This window comes from Pinus tabuliformis, chromosome 1_2 (assembly GCF_031772625.1).
Source record: "Pinus tabuliformis cultivar Carrire ecotype Pingquan chromosome 1_2, CPIR1, whole genome shotgun sequence".
NCBI lineage: Eukaryota > Viridiplantae > Streptophyta > Pinopsida > Pinales > Pinaceae > Pinus > Pinus tabuliformis.
In genome coordinates, this window is record NC_142298.1 from 512,288,014 (window position 1) to 512,308,384 (window position 20,371).

General features: G+C 39.4%; 1 protein-coding gene across 1 annotated transcript; it reads left to right on the top strand.

The window, feature by feature from the left end:
* Positions 1–11,943: 11,943 nt before the first annotated feature.
* On the top strand, positions 11,944–15,790 carry LOC149206573 (uncharacterized). The gene is made up of 2 exons (XM_089397731.1): positions 11,944–13,291; positions 15,627–15,790. Exons 1-2 carry the CDS (start codon positions 11,944–11,946, stop codon positions 15,788–15,790), a joined length of 1,512 nt encoding a protein of 503 aa, XP_089253857.1.
* Positions 15,791–20,371: the final 4,581 nt, after the last annotated feature.

The window sequence follows — 20,371 nt, forward strand, 5'->3', positions numbered from 1 at the left end:
TTCCATGTCACTTCCACACGTGACTCAAAAAAGGGCCACTTGGAAACCCAAAAGTCACGAGTCACCTACCACATGTCCTCAAATCAAGTTTCCATGTCATCATTGGAAATTTCACCTACCAACTGTATCTAAATCATCACCATTTGTCTCTACCACCTAGCACCTTGAAAAGCATGTCGAGGCTTATCACTCACCACTCATTTTTTTTGGGTGCTCTTTGTTTGACCTAACAATTTTATAAGCACCTCAGATCTTTCCCTAAGAACATTGATGATCAGATGCTAGATCTTGTGGCTTACCACTCCACCACTCGCTACTAGTCAACCGTGTTTTTTGTTTACAACAACACTCCTTACTTAGCGGTCTCAGAAGTGCTTGGGTTCTTTCTTCTAACCCCATGTGACTCGGTGTTATGACTAATAGCTTTTCCACTCCACTTTCCACATCTTTTTCAGTCACTGAACTATTCATCTTGATCTCTTCTACCTATTTTGTGAATCTAATAAGGGGGTTCCCTCATAGAACCTTGAGCCTTTGGAACCATACTTTAAATTCAACACTTCAAACTTTGATTTTTACTCATCCCTTGGGAGTTAGGATAAGTTCCATATACCTTTGGAAATCTCTCTAAGATGATTATCCAACCAAGCACTTCTCATGTGCTTTTGAACAAGTTACTTGCAAAAATAATTCCTTCAAAGATAGGTCGTTCAACAAACAACCAAGACATTAATAACAATATTTGCATCATGCATGAAAGCTCAAAAATATCTCTTTGAACCTGACATCACTTGACATTAATGACTAGTCAAAAATATCCTCCCAAAGCTGACATCACTTGAAATCAATGACAAAAAACTTCCAGAAATTGCGAACATACTCAATAGTTATGCAATAAAACAATATAAGAATGTGTGCACACATGTACTCAAGAAAGTGCATGCATTCTTAAGGGCATGCACAATTTTCTAAAAACATTGACTTGGCAGCCTATGTTGTAGTTTGGGAAATTATAGAGCTACAAACTCATAGACATATGTACATTTGTGTGTGCGCATGTGTGCTCTCCTATGCACCCCATTTCCACCTTTTCAACTATCAACTTCATGTAAAATCCCATATAATTATGTTACATTTTTTTAGTGTTATTATTAGCATAATCTCTTGGTTGTATAAAAATCATGATTCCCTATTAACATAATCAAAAAAAAAAATTAATTATTAAATATTCACTTTAACCCTCATATTCCTCCTTTATATGTTTTCTATGCATGCGTGTGAAAAATAATTAAAAAAGAAGTACAATAAGAATGTAAGAAATGTATTGTCTATACTATCATAATAGTTTGATTTCCCTTACCTTCTTCTTCTCTCCTCTAGAAATATTGGCACTCTTGGTTAATATTAAGTAATAATATTGAGATTCATTAGATCATTGAGACAAATAACCCCTTAAAGTGATGTTGTGGCTATCGCAAATTAGGTTGATATGAATTCATATAATAAACCTAGAATTATTGAGGAAGAGAACTTCTTAAACTAGTGTTGTGGGTTTGGAAACTTAAGTCAATATGAAATCATATGATAAGGAAAAGTCTAAATGCTATATGACATGGATTTTTTTCCATAATCATAATAAAAAAATTTCTAATAAATTTTTGGTTGAATTTCATTTTTGGTTAAAATTGCATTTTTAATGCATAAATAGACTAAGATCCCTCAAATGTCCTTGTTACACCTAGATTGTAAATTCTCAATAATTGATATTTGCAATTCAAACAATTCTTTTAAAAATTTTAACCATATTTTGTATGTGTACTATGTAAGGAATAAAATTGAAAGAAGGATATGGAATGTAGCACATGCAGACACATGGACACAAACACACATAAATATAGTAAACGTAAAAGTATAGTACAAATAAAACTAGCATAATAATAACCCAACTCTTTATAAGATAGTGTAATATTGTAAAACAAATACTAGTTAGAGCAGAGGTATCTTATCTTTGAAATGGAGATCTCTCATACTCTCATTCACAAGAAGGTTATTACATTAGGTCAAAGGAGTGGCCATTTAACATTATTAAAGAACTCTGAACATCCAAAACACTAACTTGAGAAAGCGAAGAACCAAATCTATGTGGACTTGAAGTAGAAACTCTTAGTAATTAAGTTTTGAATGCTTTAAGACAAATATTTCATGTCTACATCATGGAGGAACAAAAATTGTCAATATAAATATTATTACAGGTTCCTTTCTACTAACTTATCCTTTCGTTATTTCGTTAATACTATTTATTTAGTATTATATTGTTTTATCTTTATTTTATTTTATTTATAATATTTTAAGCCTTATTAGTTATGGATAACAATGTTGATTAGTAAAAGAGGTGCATGGACACTAATATTCACCTCCACCTAGGTCAATCCTACCCCGTAGTAAGCAATGGTCCCCATTGTGTCAAGCTATTGCAAGATATGGGTTAATTTTTGCTAAATATGGATCCTAATGAGCTAGTTGCTTTGATAAGAAGTTACCTTACTTTCAAAACCTAATAGAGTTGTATGTTTTATTGGTGGATGGAATTCATTTTTGTATCCATTATCCAATCCAATATATCTTGCTCAATGTAGTATATATTGAATTTTGTAGGGGTTAAGTGCTTAGCCACCTTTGAGGTGTCCAATGGGGGTGGGAAGTATGGTCAAAGTAGCCTCACATTAAACATTAGGCTGAAGACAAGAAAGGGAGGAATACTAAATTCATGATCATTTTCACCCACATCTTTGTGATGGGGAAAGGTCCATATCGAAGCAGTAGGAGATTTCTCCAGGGACCTATGAGGTACTCTTTCTATAAATGAAACCACACCTTATCACCAACTTTAACTTGTGTGAAACAAATTTTGGCCATTTCATTGTTTTTATTTGTCATTGGCCTTTTGAAAGATGCCATGAACTTTTTCTTGGAGGTGTTGTCTCTATTTAAATAATTATTTTGTTCTATTTGTCTTGGCCTGAGCATGACTGATACTTATTAGTGAATATATAATAAGAAGAGCTACATCAATGGGCATCAATAGCTAGAACCAAAATTGCATCTTAAACAACCTAAGGCCAATAGAGCTATGGAAAGATTTGTTGTAGCTATGGTAAACATAGGGATGGATCTCATTAAGGGAATTTTGAGGTCTAAAATGGGCCTCCTAAGAAAAATGTACAACCACAATAAACTTTATAATAACCAGTAGGATTCAAGATGATGATGTCAACCATGGGGGATGACTCACCATTTTTGGAGTAAAAAAGTAAAAAGATTAAAAAATAATAAAACTACTTTTCAGCTTGTATTTTAAACTTATCTCCCTAAGTTCTTACTCAAATTTAGAGTGGGAGTACTCTTTAGATGCAAAATTTAATTTCTCATCCAAGGAGTACCCATGTTGCATACTTTCGATGGACTCTGTTACACGAAAAATGAGAAATACATGAGAAACCGTGATTACAATCACAATTTTCATATATTTCTCATTTTTCGTGTAGCAAGGTCCATCAAAAGTATGCAACATGGGTACTCCTTGGACTAGGAATCAAGTTTTTCATCCAATAAGTGTTTCCACTCGAAATTTGAGTAAACCCATAGGGAGATAAGTTGAAAATACGAGTTGAAAAAATAGTTTTTTCTTTTTTCCCTCTAAAATTTGATGATGTAATGTAATCTTATTTTATTATTTCCACTATTATTTTATAATTTCCTTAGGAGACCCATTTTAGAGCCCAAAATTCCCCTAATGCATCCTAGATATGTGGACGTTTGGATTTGTATATGTGCAAGATATTCATAATCATATTATTGACCACTCCCATTTTTACATCTATTTTGGGGTGGAAAGTAGTTGATTTGGTTGTCTTGGTGTCCATCAATGAACATAGGCTAGACTAGAAGGTATTGAGGATCCTACTAGCCCTCTTTGAAATAATGGTTCAAGGTGGACAAAAATGAAAATAAACATGCTCAAATGAGACCTTAGTAGTGGCCTCAACTATGATACTCTTTATACATGATGGAAAGATAGTAATCATAGAAATCTAATCAATAATTGGGCTCCCATAAGGTGAGAAGCATGGTTGAATTTGGCCCTTTTGGATGAGCTCATAAATTGAATCTTTATTTCCTCATTCACTAGAATAGAGAATCTATATATTGGACCATTAGGTAAGGACATATAAAGTATCATGTCAATGGTATGATTTACTTAATTGGTGCATAGGCACCCCTATAGGAAAAGTGAAGATATCTGTGTACTCCTCTACAATCTTGTTTTCATACTTATACAATGTAAAGATACCATATGTTGACATTGTATTGGTCATGGTTTCCAATCACCTCATGACCATACCATGCAAATGAAAAACTTGGTAGTATGAGAGATTACCTTTCAACATTGTTTTTCCAAGATCAATGAAACTGTAGTAGTTGGAATTACCTCTGCTATCATGTAGGGATGACCTCCCAAAGAGACAATGACACAAGGTTATGACTCATAAACAAGATGTTGTTTTCACATATGTGGTTTTTTTAAAATAAAATCATAGGCTTCAAGTGGGGAACATCACATAGTAGTTCATCTATGAATGGATTGATGTTTTACAATAGGTGGCATTATTGGTTGACTTGAAGGTATTGTCCTTGCCCCAACCACTTGATGATATATTGGTGGGGTTGTGGCATCATCAATAACTTCAACGTCTTGATGACCTTAGATAATATCACCATTTTCAACAATGAAATGTAGTGAGGTTATCTTCACTGACATTTATTGTTGGAAGAGGTGACACCCCTCCTTGAGATCCTCATAATATTCTAGAAATATCTTAGTAGTTACAATGGTAAAATGGGTTATACATTGAATATTTTCTTTTCTTTGTCCTACTTCAAATGAAAATCCAAGCTAGGGTCCAAATATTTTTGTTTAATCTTAGGAAACAACACCTATTTCATTTGTCATTCATCATTGTTTTGCTAAGGGGTTTTGTAAAACTCCAACGGCTTTCCATAGTCCTTCTTCAACTTCCCATCATCATTCATTATCTATGGCTTGGAATATTTGTCATGAGCATGGCTCTTATTTCTTTATCCCTTGTTCTATGGTTTAATACCACCTTTACCATGCTTCTATTGTGGAGAAGTTTTAGAGTAAATTCTATTTTATTTTGACATCATATATATAATTTTCTCCCAATATGGAGATGTCAAAGAGATACATATGTGTTTGGATGTACCCATGTAGGTGACTATGTTATTTAAGAAATAGATGTTCATTGGAGTCCTTGATATCTAGCCTTGAGTGTAAGGTATTCATGATATGATTATTCCAACATCATCTTTTTTATCTCCTATCACAGAGTTGTCCATGTTGTGAATTATTCATTGATGGCCATCCGTTTTACAAGAATAATATTGCAACTCCCAAGGGTGTCAACTTTAATTTTCAACCTGGGGTTTGTACAAACTTAAGAGGGGTCTACACTATCTTTGCAATATCCACTTATCTTTCTTCCTTTTCTGACCTTTACATGGGTGAAAACTTTGAGATGAAATATAGTCACTCAAAGACCATACATTGTAGAAGCTACAACCACCCTCCAAAATGTTTCCTATGCTTCGATTATGGAGCCTTCCTTCTTAACCACAACAGCTCATCTAGCACTGATCCAAGTATTCGTGATTTGACTGAGACTTATTTCATTTTTTCTTGTGTTTTATCACTTAGTCGATTCTTCTAATTCACAAGCTGATATCCCAACTTAGTCACACAACAGTTCTGGGATTTCATCTAGAAACTGCACAATCCTTGAAGGAAGTCAACCTTGATGATTGGAATTGCATAATTCAAACTGGCAGTTAGCCTTCAGCTCAAAAACTACACAGTCATGGAAGGAAGTCATCCTTGATGATTGTAATTGTGTAGATGAGATTGGAAGTTAACCTTGAGCTCAGAGACTATGCAGTCATGGAAGGCAACACAACAGTGAGCCCAGAAATTGTGCAACCCTCACTAAACTCACAAACTGCACAGTGCACACTGAGCCAGAAAGTTGTCTAGTTCCCCACAACTGTGCAACCTTTCTTGATAGTGTGTAAGGCGAGTTTCCCCCCAAAAAAGAAATAAAACTAAGGGGAAAAAAGCATCTCTAGGAAATAGGGATCTATTTTTAGTATCCCAAAGGAGACACTTTCGCTATTTTTAGAAACTTCCACCAAGTGTCACCTTTTCCTTGACTTTAGGTATGAGCGCCATAAATTCTAATTTTCTCAATTCTATGCAATGGATGCCTCTAGAGCTCATTTGTAAATTCGATCATCAAGCTCTAGCATTCCTGTGGAGATCAAGGAACCTTCAGAGCATTGTCGTCGCTTTTCAGGGTGAGTTTTTCTTTTATCGCTTTTGTTGCTTCTCTGTTGTTTTTTGTTGTGTGGCTTGTGTGAGTGTTGCTTCATATGTTTCTCTTCTTTGTTACTCATGTTTTAACTTTCTTTAGCTTTTAGAAGTGTTGTTTCAGTCTGTTGTTTGCCTTTCACAAGTGTCACATTGATTTTCTTTTTTTTGCACCAATGGTCGTCATCTCAGTGACTCTCCTCACATACTTGAGTTTCTTTCTGTTTGTTGAGTTTTTGCACTTGTTTTTCATTGATTTATCATAATGTAGTAATATCTGCACTCAAGGTCACCTTATCACTAATTTATGCTCGTTTTTCATGCCTCCATCAACAGATTTGCACTTCCCTTGGCCAGATTTTGCCTTGCCCAGCTGGGCACTATGTAATCCTAAGGCTCAAGATCCGATCTTGGCCTCTGGAACTTCGCAGTGCATAGTACAGGCTGGCTCCAACAGTGCATTACATAGTTCCAAGGTTCATCCTATCAACCTTGGCCACTAAGACTGTGTAATGCGTAGTCTCTCCCAGGCTCTGCCTAGGTTGAGCTACACATTGTGCAGTCTCAAGCCTTAGACTACACCCTTAGCTACTAGGACTACACAATACACAGTTCCCATGGCCTGCCAGCCTCTCCTGTAGGTGAAAATTATGAAATCCTTCTCATCAGATGCCGAAATTGTCGCTTGATCATGCTATGAAGTTAGATTTGCAAGAGCTAATGTTTTCTTGCGATGAGCATCCTTTTTGTCCCACAAGTACCACACTCATGAAGCTCTTCTCTCCAGGAATCATTGTTACCATGGCACCAAGGAGAGTTTCTTCAAGAGCGACCATTGAAAGAAATTATGGGGAAGCAATTAAGTAAGCGCTAGTTAACTTGCCAATATATGTCGACACTCACCTATTTGTAGAAAAGGCATCAACACTGACATGGCACCAAGTCCAGTAGTAGTAGCAGAAAGTAGCAATCCAGTATAAGATTATGGAAAGACAAATTTGTTGAGAGAATAGATGGAGAAGAAAGTTGCATAGTGAAATCAGATTCAATCTTCATGAAGGTAACTTTGGCAGTAGAATCAAAAGGAAGCAAAGGATACTGAGAGAAGAGTGGAGGAAGAGAGAAAATCAGAGCTTGCAGGAAGGAGAACTGAGACTGAAGCAAGCAAAATAAGAACCGAAGGAATAATGTGAGTTGAGGATGAAATAACAAGAAGAGAAGTAGAAGCAGGAAGAAGAGGAAAGAGAAGCCACAATGATAGAATAAACAACATTGATTCAAGAACAAAATTGGACAGCAGCAGAGGGAAAGAGCAAACGGATGAAAGATGGTATATTGCTCAATTGATAAAATATTTAATTGAAGTTGTGTACATGGAGTAGGAACTGAAACCACAGGATGAAGATATTGATCTGATTCTGAATGCCTCACAGGTCATCGTTCACCCTCTACCACCTCCAGTCATAAAGTTAGCCCAAGAAATGATCATGCTTCACTTGCATTCATTAGAGAAAGGGTGATAGTGGTGGACACTAGTAGGAATCTAAATTCCATTGCTAAAGGAAACTTGGCCTCCATGGGTATGACAATATCAAATACTCAATATTTGATGGCTGAGAGTAAGAATTCATAAAGAATCTATAGGTTTCCTAGAAAGGGATAGAACAGCTCCACAGAGAAGCACAGAATGCAGCTCTCGCATAGGTCTGCTTGGGGGGAATGAGAAAAATGATACTTGGTGAGGTACCAACACTTGAAAAGAGCAAGTAGGATCTATATGAGGAGGTCATGACCATAAATAACGCAGTTGTCCACTTGCATATCCTATAGCAATAGAGCAAGGAATTTGTCAAGACTCTCAGGAATGTGCAAATTTCCATCACTGCCATGAAAGAATGGACAAGGTGATACAAAGATGCACCACTTACTTTGGTAAAGAAGATGAAGCCAAAAGGAATATTTGGAGAAATAAAGAGTTTGAATTTTGATTCAGAGCAATAAGCAACTCACCTATTTTGTTGGAAACATTGAGGCCCTATATGTACGGTTGTACAATAGTATTGGACTTCATGGTGAGAACCCACAAGATCCCATCAGTTAGCTTATTGACTGAAGCTAAACATAAACACCAAGTCAAGTTAGATATTGAAGAGTACTTGGAATAGCTAAGACAAGTTGCCACCAAGGAGGATTTAGAGTCGAACACACAAAACATGCAAAACTAAATCAGTGGTCCCATCCATATAAGAACCATTTTGCTCCTGCTCAAGAGAGAAGTTAAGACCGGTTCCAAATTAATGTACCTAGATGTTATGGAGGCTAGAGTCCACTTCCAACATGACACCATCATGCAGCTTGGGGATGTCATCACTTAGTACCAAGCTTGGCATCGATATGTGACTGAGAAGAATCAAGTGCAGGTTGTCGAGCTAGAGTGTTCCCAAACTCAAGCATCATAGTGTCTTGTCTTGTTAGGCTACCAAGTTGTCTCTACCCTATTTTTTCCTATATGGGTATGAGTGTAAAATGGGATATTATTTGTAATTATTTTGTAAGTGGAATTCCAAGTGTCAATAGTGGAATATGAAAAGTCATCATGTAATGTAATGTGTTATTTTGTCAACAAGTTGAAGAGTCATTAGGGTAGTCCAAAGGTCACAAAGGGGAGTTTAAGATTCACCCCCTCTTGTTATAAGTATAACCTAATAACTCATGTAAAATGATTTTGGCTAGGCTTAGGCTTAGAAAGAGCTTGGGAGTATTGTGAAGAACCTTGGCTTCTCCATAGCGTAGAGAGAGTATAATTCTTTGGAGAAGCAGGTGTTCTTAACTGTAATGTTCCACTGTTGGGGCTAGTGGTCGTCAATGGTATATGTATGGACGGAACTTTCACTTATAATAATAAAATGAGAGCCAACACACTTTCATGCATATGTTGTCAATATAGAAGGAATATTCTTGTTGTATTGGAAATGTATGTTAATTAACTTATGCATATGCTTATGAACTATTTCATTTTCATTTGTACGAATATTTTTGAATGTGTGTTGTTGGATTAACTCATCACTTTAACTTGTGGACTATTTGTCATCTTGGCTTGTGATGTCATTTCGATCATGTGTTCCTTTCATTATGTGTACTATTACAGGCTTCTAAGGGGCGCACTTCATTTTCCCTTCGTGTGTTGGAATCTTCATGCATCACACTTGACTCTCCGTAGGGTCACACACTTACTCTTACCCAAAGTTATCATGCTTTCCTCTGCGTGTTTTTGCAATCAAGGAATTGTTGGAGATAATACTGAGAGGGGGGGGGGGTGGGTGGGGGTGAATCCATATTAGTAAATCAATAACTTTTTCATTTCCATAATCATATTTATATACGCTGCTTCAGTTAAGGGAACTCGCGTGTACACACAACTGTGTTTAGAGCAACTAGCATATATCCAACAAACTTATGATTTAGTTAATTCATCATATATTGATCTTTTATCAGTGCATCAGAAGCATATAGATAGTAGCCAGGTGCAGTAAAAATAGAACAGATCATCACACACAAGAAACACACATGAACACCAAGATATAAGGTGGAAACCCAATGTGGGTGAAAACCACCTGCTGCAATCGTCTCTGTCTTCTTTTAATAATAAGATAATTCTGTTTACAATTTTTGTACTGGTGCAGTCTTATATTAGTATGCAGGCTTCTAATTGCAGAAGGTTACAACCTTCTCTCATTCTCCAGCTTCTACTGGAAGGGAGCTACAACCCCCTAGCTCTTGTACTAGTTGATATGTTTACTAGTACATAGGTGCTGACCTACAGAAGGCTACAACCTTCTCTTTTCTTCCAGGGACCACGTTTCATAAATTTTCAAATTGGATCCATCAACAACATCATTCAATCATCAAATATATCTGCATCAACCAAACTCCTTTTCAACCAACCACAACCGAATCAGTCAATCACTCTGATCAGTCAGAATGTTGTCACCAGAATACAGTAACCAGAACCCAAGAAATAACCCAAAACACTGCAACAGCAAACAAAAGCAACTACAACATATTTTATAAGGTATACGCTACTTCCGGTGGGTTAAGGAAAGGAGGAGAGAGCGCGCGCGGAGCTGGAGCGCGGGACTGGAGAATCGCAGCAGCAGCAGCTTCGCCTCGGCCTGGGCCGCGAGGCCTGTTTTGGGGCCTGGCCTCCGCCATGGCCCATTCTGATCCATCTTCTGGGGATGCAGAGAAAGCTTTCTCTGATTTGGTAAAATCTCTGCCCCCCGCCCGTCCGAAACCAGCAACATCAAAATTTGTCAAGAAACTTGATATTCTCCAAGAAGTTCAGCTACCTCCTTCTCTTCCACGAATGGCTGCTTTATCTCTAGCAGAAAAAGGGCTCATAGGGCAGTTCACAGGCTTATGGCCTTCACCAAAGATAGTCCAGAGATGGGTGGAAAGGAACTGGTCTGATAAAACTCAAGGAAAGATTTCGATTCGATTCTGCGGCAAAGGCTATTATACCTTCCATTTTGAGACCAAAGCAGATAAGGATCTGATATTCAGGAACGGGCCCTATTTTATGGACTCTCGAGGGTTATATCTGAACAAATGGACTCCTGACTTCGACCCTGAACTCGATATCCCGAATGCGGTTCTGGTTTGGGTCCGTCTTCCCCATCTCCCCCTGCATTGCTGGGGAGATGACTCGGTAAAAGCAATAGGGAATGCAGTAGGCAAGTACATCGACAGAAGCGAGCCTAAAGATAACATGCAGGCTTGTGCAAGGATTTGCGTAGAAGTGGACCTTGGAAAAGGCCTACCAGAAGCCATCAAGCTGAAGGTGGATGACTGGAGCTACATACAGCAGCTGGACTACAAGCAAATTCCCTTTAAATGTAAGGTATGTCACGAATACGGCCACTTTGCCAATAGATGCTCTAAAATTACTAATCTTGATTCTGAGGACCAAGGAGAACAGTGGGAAACTGTGAAAAAAAAGAAAGCAGCACCTCAGTCAAAACAAGATCCACCTTCTGAACAACCGGGATCCTCCTCCCCCCGGCCCTCCTCTCCCTCTTTTAACCCTCCTGGACCTTCCCTTGACTCTTCCTTCCCCTCCTCCTCCAACCCCTTCCTTATTTTATCCTCTGATGATCCTCAGTCTGATCAGCCATCTCCGGATCTGATTGAACCCCCCTTGATTTCTTCGACCCCCTCTCAACCCCTCATTGATCCTCCCCCCCCAGAACCACCAGAAGCTCTTCAAAAGACATTGGTGCCTCCAGTGATATCCATAAGAAACCGGGACCAGGAAGAAAGTCAGCTAAGCAGCATCGGGAAGAAAGCACGCAAAAGGACATAGCCCTAGGGATCCAAACCCCTATGGAATCCTTCATTACAGGTTCACAAGAAAAAGAAACAGCAGGTAAAGATCATGAGAGGCGAGCACCTCCTCGCTCGAACGCCTCATGATGAAGCTTTTATCTTGGAACAGCAGGGGTATGGGGCACCTCTCTAAATCAGCTGCCCTACGAGATCTTCTTCAAACAGAAAGACCTGAAATTGTTCTGATACAGGAAACCAAGCAAAGTCAGAGCGAAATGCAAATAGTTATAGATGCCCAAAAAAATTTCTCAGGGGCCAGTAGCAACTCCAGAGGAGCCTCTGGAGGAATCACAACTATGTGGAATAAGCAGTACTGGGACTGCAAATCCTCTGTCCTCAATCAAAACTGGGTTAGGACCAATCTTATCAACAAGGAAGAGAGCTGTGACTTCATCATTTATAATGTCTATATCCCCAACCATTACCGGGACAAGGAACAATGTTGGAAAGAACTGAAGGAAGAAATAGACAACGAACAGAACTCAAATGTTATTCTCGCTGGAGACTTCAATTTAATCCTTCATGCGAATGAGAAAAGGGGGGGCACCTTCACCTCCGATCCCTTCAGAAGACAGATGGAAGTGATAATGGCTGAACATGATCTGCTGGATATCATCCCAAAAAATAGGAAATATACTTGGAACAACAGAAGGTTGGGGCCAGGCAACATTATGGAAAGGTTGGACAGAATTTTGGTCAATGTCTCCCTCCTCTCCTCCTTTGCTGCCGGCCACACCAAAATTCTCAGTGTTACAGCCTCTGATCACTTCCCCATTCTCTTAACGCTGGACTCCCAAGCTCATTTGGGACCAATTCCGTTCAGGTATAATCCTCTGTGGAGAGACAACGCTGAGGCCGAGGCTATCATAGAAGCAACTTGGAAGCATCATGTGGAAGGCTCTCCAAATCACATATGGGAAACAAAACTTCGAAACATAAGGAAAGCACTCAAGGATTGGGCAAAAGTCAGCTATCAAGAGCCAGAAAAAATAAGGAAAAAAATACAGCAGGACTTGGAAGAGATTCATAAACAAATAGAGGACCATGGATTAACTCATCAGCTGAAAAGTAAAGAATGGGATGTTCAGGGACAGCTAATTCAAATCAAGAGAGCGGAAGAGATTAAGTGGAGAATCAAATCAAGAGAATTATGGTTAAAGGAAGGTGATAAAAATACGGCATACTTTCATAAGCAGGCCACTGCAAAAAAAACAAGGAACAATGTAAACACTATAATTGACAGCCATGGCAGCCAGCATAATGACCAAGAATCCATCAAACGAGCTGCCTTCCTCCATTATAAATGTCTCCTCACGGAAAACCAAGGAGACGCTGACTATTCGGCGCTCCTTAAGCATCTACCGGAAAAAATCTCTCTTGAGGAGAATGACAGCTTAAACAGTGAAATAACAGAGGAGGAAATCAGAAAAGCCATTTGGACTTTACAACCAGACAAGTCTCCAGGTCCAGATGGGTTCCCAATAAATTTTTATAGGGACCATTGGCATTTGATAAAAAAAGACCTTGTTAAAATGATGAATGGAATCCAAAGGAAAAAGAAAATGGGGGGCTTCACAAACTCAACTTTCCTCGCCCTCATTCCTAAAGAAAATCGCCCCACTTCTTTTTCCAGATTTCGACCTATTTCATTGTGTAACACTTCCTACAAGATCTTTGCAAAAATTATAGCAGCTAGGCTCCAGCCCCTTCTCCCTTCCCTCATATCTGAAAATCAAGGAGGCTTCATGTCCAACAGGCAAATTCATGATACCATCACCTTGGTCCAAGAAGCTATTCACTCCAGCACTTCAAGGCAGGAGAAAGGCTTCGTTCTTAAGCTTGACTTAGCCAATGCATTTGATCGAGTAAGACACTCCTTCTTGTTTGCTGTCTTGAGGAAAATGGGATTTAATTCTGCCTTCATCAGCACCATTGCTGCTTGTATCTCTGGCCCCTGGATTTCGCCTCTCATAAATGGCCGCCCTTGCGAAGCATTTCAATCCTCAAGAGGGTTAAGGCAAGGTTGCCCTCTTTCCCCTTATCTTTTCATCTTGATGGCTGAATCTTTTAGCAGCACCCTTGAACACAACAGAAGAGTTGGCCTCATCTCTGGTATCAAGTTTGGAAACGGAGTGAAGAATATCAACCACTCACAATTTGCTGACGACACTCTGCTCATTGGAGGGGCATCTACTACTATAGCAAGGCACTTCAAAATCCTCCTCGATCAATTCATGGCGTGCTCAGGGGGAGAAGTCAACTTTCAAAAAAGTTGTTTTTATGGATGGAATATCTCCAATCAAACAGCTCACAGCATAGCCAACATTTTTGGTGTTGCCTACAAAGCAACCTGGGACCACTTCACCTACCTTGGGATGCCGGTCACCATGGGCTCTCTAAAAGCCACTACCTGGAATGAAATAATAGACAAAGTCAAAAGGAAGGTCCAGCAATGGGGAACTCAATGGCTCAACCCAGCAGGCAGATTAATCTTGCTCAAATCAGGTATTTCCTCCTTACCTCTATACCGATTCACTCTTTACCAAGCTCCTGCCTCTTTTCATTATAAGCTGGAAACTTCCCTCCGCAACTTTTTATGGCAAGGAGGAAAAAAAGAAAAAAATAGATTCAATTTGGTAAATTGGAAAAGCGTAATTCAATCTTCAGATAGAGGTGGGCTGGGAATTAGAGCCCCCAAAATTCTAAACCTCGCTTTTGGGATCAAAATGGCTTGGAGATTAATCAATGAACCAAAAGCTTGGTGGAAACAGGTCATTGAATGCAAATATCTCTCTGACAATAGGCAAAGACTCCTTGATATTGATATTCCCAGTAGAGATTCTACTAAAATCTGGCACCTCTGTAAGAAAGCAATTCCCATTCTCAGACAAAATACCTCAAAGATTCCGGGGGGAGGGAGCAGTATAAATTATGCCACTGATAAGATAATGGGTTTCCAACCTCTAAACACAGTCGAAGAAACCATTCCCTTCATTCTCTATCTTAATAGCAAGGGCATTCAGAGGCTGGATCAAATTTCAAAATGGGATGTTGACACAGGAGCCTGGACTAGCTGGGAATTTCCAGCTATTCCCCCAAACTTAGAAATAAGCTACCAAGTCCTCCATAAAAACCTTCAGAACAGAGCTCCCATTAAAAAAGGAGAAGCAGATGGATTTAGATGGGACCCCACGGGCTCAAGATACACCATCAAGTCTGGCTACCAATTCATTTGCAACAGCACTTATCAGATTCCTATATGGAATCAATGGAGAACAATATGGAAATCTGAGGCAATCCCCAAGGTCAAATTCTTCATATGGCTGCTGTTAAAAGGGAAAATCCTCACTTCTGAAAATCTAAGAAAGAGAGGGATACATGGACCTTCAATTTGCCCCAATTGCTGCTCAGCAGAGGAAACCATCCACCATCTATTCCTTGATTGTACCTTCGCGAAGAAATGCTGGATCAACTTGTCCAACTTGGGCAATATAACTTGGCAATCTCATCAGAACATTGCAGAGGCAATTCAAGATTGGAGAAGGAACTGCCCTTGGAAAGATAAAAGGAGCAAGATTGTCAAAAGAACTTGGGATATCATACCTCACAACCTACTATGGAAAATCTGGCTCACAAGAAACAAAAAAATCTTCCAAAACAAAGAGAGTAATGTATGGAAGACATGCAACAAAGCTCACCTCTTGGCGCAGGAGACAATTGCAGCAAAACACTCAGGGACAACCAAAGCAGCAGATTATTCAGTTGAGGAGAGGTCAATGATTAGGCATATTTTTGACAGTCCAGGACATCAACAGAGTATACAGAGAACTGACAGACAGCATCAAAATCAGACCAGGGAATGGGAAATCAGACTTCCAACCCAAGACTACAAGAGGTGGATTCAGAGTAACAATTGCCCAATTTTATACTTTGATGGCGCCTCAAAGGCCAACCCAGGACTAGCAGGCGCAGGAGGTGTCATCATAGATGAATTAGGAGAAGAAATTTGCAATTATGAATGGAGTCTTGGAAAAAAAACAAATAATAATGCAGAGGCCCTAGCTCTCTATCAAGGGTTGTTGCAATTAAAAAGCATGGGGATCAGAAAAGCTCTTGTATTTGGAGATTCCTCCATAATCATTGGCTTCATGAACCACAATCGGAGATCACCAAACAGCAACCTTCAGCAACATATCCAACGCATCAATCTCCTTCTCAAACACTTTGAAAAAATCAGATTCTACCATATCCTTCGCACGTTCAATGGGGAAGCTGACAAACATGCGAATAACGCAGTTGGAAATCCGGAAGGTGCGTTGAGGCACAATAACAGAGATACCTTCCAGCCTCTGCCATGACACAGGCCAATCCTGACATTGCCCAGGCTCACAGATCCAGCAAGCGTGTGACGGGCATGGCTTCAACAGCTTCAGGACACTTGACAGAGAGCATGAAATGCATAAGTAGTCACATTCAAGCATCGACTCAAAGAACAACTTACATCCCAAGAAAAACCAATCAACTCAGCGAAGGACGGAAGATCGAATACACTGCACCAGCAAATCGCCATCGAGATTTAGGAAAAGATCTAATCAATTCAGAGGATCTGTCTCCTGTAATACACTCAGGCTATTGTTGGTTTCGCTCCATAAATACGAGCAGAGGAAAGCAAAGAATTACCATTCATTGCTTTGCGCAAGAGCAGCGACTCTGGTTTGATGAAGGCGCTCTCGTCCAGAGTCGAAGCCGAAATCAGTCTCTGGTATTGCTACTCCCTGCTTTGTTTATCTCTTCACTAATCCTTGTCTTGGTGTTTTTCAGGAATAGTCTCTGTGGGGAGGCTAGTATTACTGTTCCATCCCTTCTTCACTCTCTGTTTTCATTACTTCTCCTCTGCTGGCCGCCTTCCATCTTCCAAACTTGCCCCTACAGCACGCCCCCCTCGGGCCCATTCTCCCTTATCTTCAGTATTCTCCCTTCAAACTTGCGCGCCATCATCCGGCCTCTTTTATATTTCTTTTTTGTTGCTCAGAAAGTGAACTCTGCTAACACGCCCCCCTCTGGTCCATTCTCCCTTATCCTCAATATTCACCCTCCAAGCTTGCGCGCCATCATCCGGCACTACTTATACTTCTCTTTTGTCGCTCAGAAAGTAAGATCTGCTGTCTTTCTTGACCGGGTCTTCCAAATCAGTCTGCAAAACTTTTCTAAAATCTTCAAAATCCTCACCGCCTACTGGACCTTTTCCCCTTTTTGCTTCATCCTCTCCATGGCACGCAGTGAGGACTGTCTGCACTGTGCAGACCTTCAATTTGAGCTGGAAGAAATAAGGACCCAACAATCACTGATAGAGGAAAAACAAGGGCTGCTTGCTGCAAGGCTAGAAGAGCATGACAGGCGTCTCGATGAGCACAGTAGAAGACTTTTTGAACAAGATCGCATCAACACGGAGAAATACAAAGCAGAAATTCAGCTCTTCATGCACAGGGTCTCCTCTCTCCGAGACCAATTCGAGCAGCTCTCCAATCGCTGTGGCCATGTTGAGGAATCGCTCGCCATTCTGAAATCCTGGATGGACAAGCACCCCAATGCCACTAGCTCCTCCAGCGCAAACCAGGGAGTCAAAGATGAGAATCCAGAAGAATCAACAGCGAGACACATTCAACACATAATGATCGATTGAATGAAAGTCAAATGCATCTTTTTGTTATCCTCTTTCATCAGAATATATACTAGTACCATCTCTAGCAGTAGTAAGGAAAAAAGTAGACTAAGGACCAAGGGGGCAGCCTCATTTTGTGAACCCCTGGTCTCCTCTCAATCTGCGAACTTTATGTACAAAGAGGGATTTAGACCCTCATTTTTTTTTCAGAAGATAATACATAGCAACCGACTTTTTCAAAAAAGAAAAAAGGTATACGCTACTTCCATGTGTCGAACCTGCATGCATACGTGCTTTCCTCAAAGCGAACTAGTGTACAGATCTGCAAATCAAATTTATGATGTATACATTGTTTTGATATGTAGAACCAGTGTGTATACGCTCCTTTTCTAAAGTGAACCTGCGTACAGATCTGTAAAAGATGATTTAAACATAACAACAGTTCCAGACTTCAATCATACCCAGATCATCATATTTACAGACTACAACATGCGCCAGTTATTCAGATACATGATCAAACCACATAAAGATAATTCACTTCAAGCCTTAAGATCCTGATACATCATTAGATCTTATCCTTCATCAAGCGCTAAGGTTCTTCTTTGGTTCAAATCAAGAACGACACCATAAGCCAATGACCCACATATTAGATCTCACACTATATCAGATATTCGATGCTTTCACACCTTGGCCTAATGATCTTCTCGTCGTTTTATAGTGTTAGGCCTTTCTCAATACCATGGTCCAAAACCAATTAGGATCAATACCTTGGACCAAATACTTGGGGTCAATAGCTCGAACCCAATACCTTGGACCAATACCATGGATTAAAATACCATGGACCAAATACTTTGGACCAAACATTTAGCTTTCCAAGGTATACACAGTTTTCCTTTTGTGGAAGTGCGTGTGTACATATACGCGACTTCTATACAGTGAACCCACATGTATACGCGGCTTGGTCAATGGTGAACCTGTGTATACCTCTCTTTCTTCATTCTGTGTAGTCTAATCTGTAACTCTATGTTGTTAACCTGTAGTACTATGATCTGTCATCTGAGTGAGTTGCTTTCTAAACTAATTCCTTGAAGCTGCCCTGCATTTCATCATATTTGTAAATACTCCTGTCATGCATTCTGTCACATATGATATCTCTTCTGTAGATTCATCTAGTTACCATATACAAGAGAGTTGTTCTGCTACAAGTGGGTTTCCATCAAGTACAATACATACATCATAATGCCAACAATCTCCCCCTTTGGACTTGATGGCAAAAACCACACCAAGTCACTCACTCTCCCCCTTTGACATCAAGGGCAAAGGGTCGTGCTCCCCCTACGTGCATGCTGAATTCTCTGATATGTTGTAGTGATGATTGAGCTCCCATGATCGAGTCCATGCTCCCCCTGAGCATGAGAAAAGTCTGCAAAAATACGTTCTAAAAGAAGAATGTGATTCTATACATACATCACAAATGACCTTCCTATCATCAATGACTCACACATACATTAATCTCCCATCCAAGTGGGGATACACCATTTTTTACTCATCCTCCCAACCAAGTGGGGATATACTGAATGTTTATACATGACTAAAATAGACATTATTACATCATCCTCCCATGCATAGTGGGGGTACAAATTAGGTCTTTGCATGACCTTTACATCAAATGATATACATGACTTTTATAACAGAAACTAGAAATCTAAACAAGACAATGATAGTCATCAGCAACTATCATACACCATATATGGTCTGCACCATAAGCATTTGTCAACAACATCCTGACCTGTAACCTGCAATACCATTCTCTTGACCAACCAATAATAAGTAGCAAGATGTATCATTTAGCCACATAAGCATCCTCACCAAAGACTTCTAACCATAATGCCAACAATGCATTATTCAAAACATATTCTCCCCCTAAACCTATTCCATTTGTTCACTATCAGATCTGATCATGCATATATCAGCAAGAAGTAACAAGGCATCATCATCAATCAGATATACATCAAGTTAACTTGTGAGGATAAAAAACACTTCTGAATAACATTTTATGAGTACCAACACATTTCCACACATCATGAGTAGATTGTAACCATCATCAAATAGAGCAAATAATTGTCTGAACCATATCAGACCCTTTTTCCTGAGTTTGTCCCACTGCTTTTCTTCAAACCAACATATACGCGACTGTGTCCATAGAAACTCATGTATGTATGCGACTACACTTCAAGAAACTCGCGTATAACCACCTTTCCCTGAAAAATAGGATTTAACAGCAGGATGATGCAGAAACTACTCCCAACTTTTGTCTAAGATATTCAAATGTCTCTCTGGGTAGTGGTTTAGTGAATATATTAGCAACTTGTTCTTTGGAGGGAACATACTCCAATTTGACCTTTTGTTCAAGCACTTGTTCACGTAGGAAATGATATTTGATGGGTATGTGCTTGGTCTTGGAGTGCATCACTGGATTTTTTGAAATACTGATGGCACTTGTATTATCACATATAATGGAGATGGGTGGAGTACATGTGATCTGAATATCTTGCAAGGTTTGCATCATCCAAATTAATTGTGTGTAGCAAGATGCAGCAGCCACGTATTCTGCTTCAGCTGTAGATAATGCAATTGAACATTGTTTCTTGCTGAACCAGGGACACCAACTTGGAACCCATATAGAATGCACCAACATTGCATTTGTATATGCATGAAGTGTAAGATATGTATCTCTAGGATACCATAAGCCAAAGTTCTGTGTTCCTTGAAGATATTTGAAAATTATTTTGACTGCTTGAAGATGTGATTCCTTTGGATTTGCTTGGAATCTTCCAACTATTCCCACTGCATGCACGATGTCTGGTCGGGTACCTGTTAGA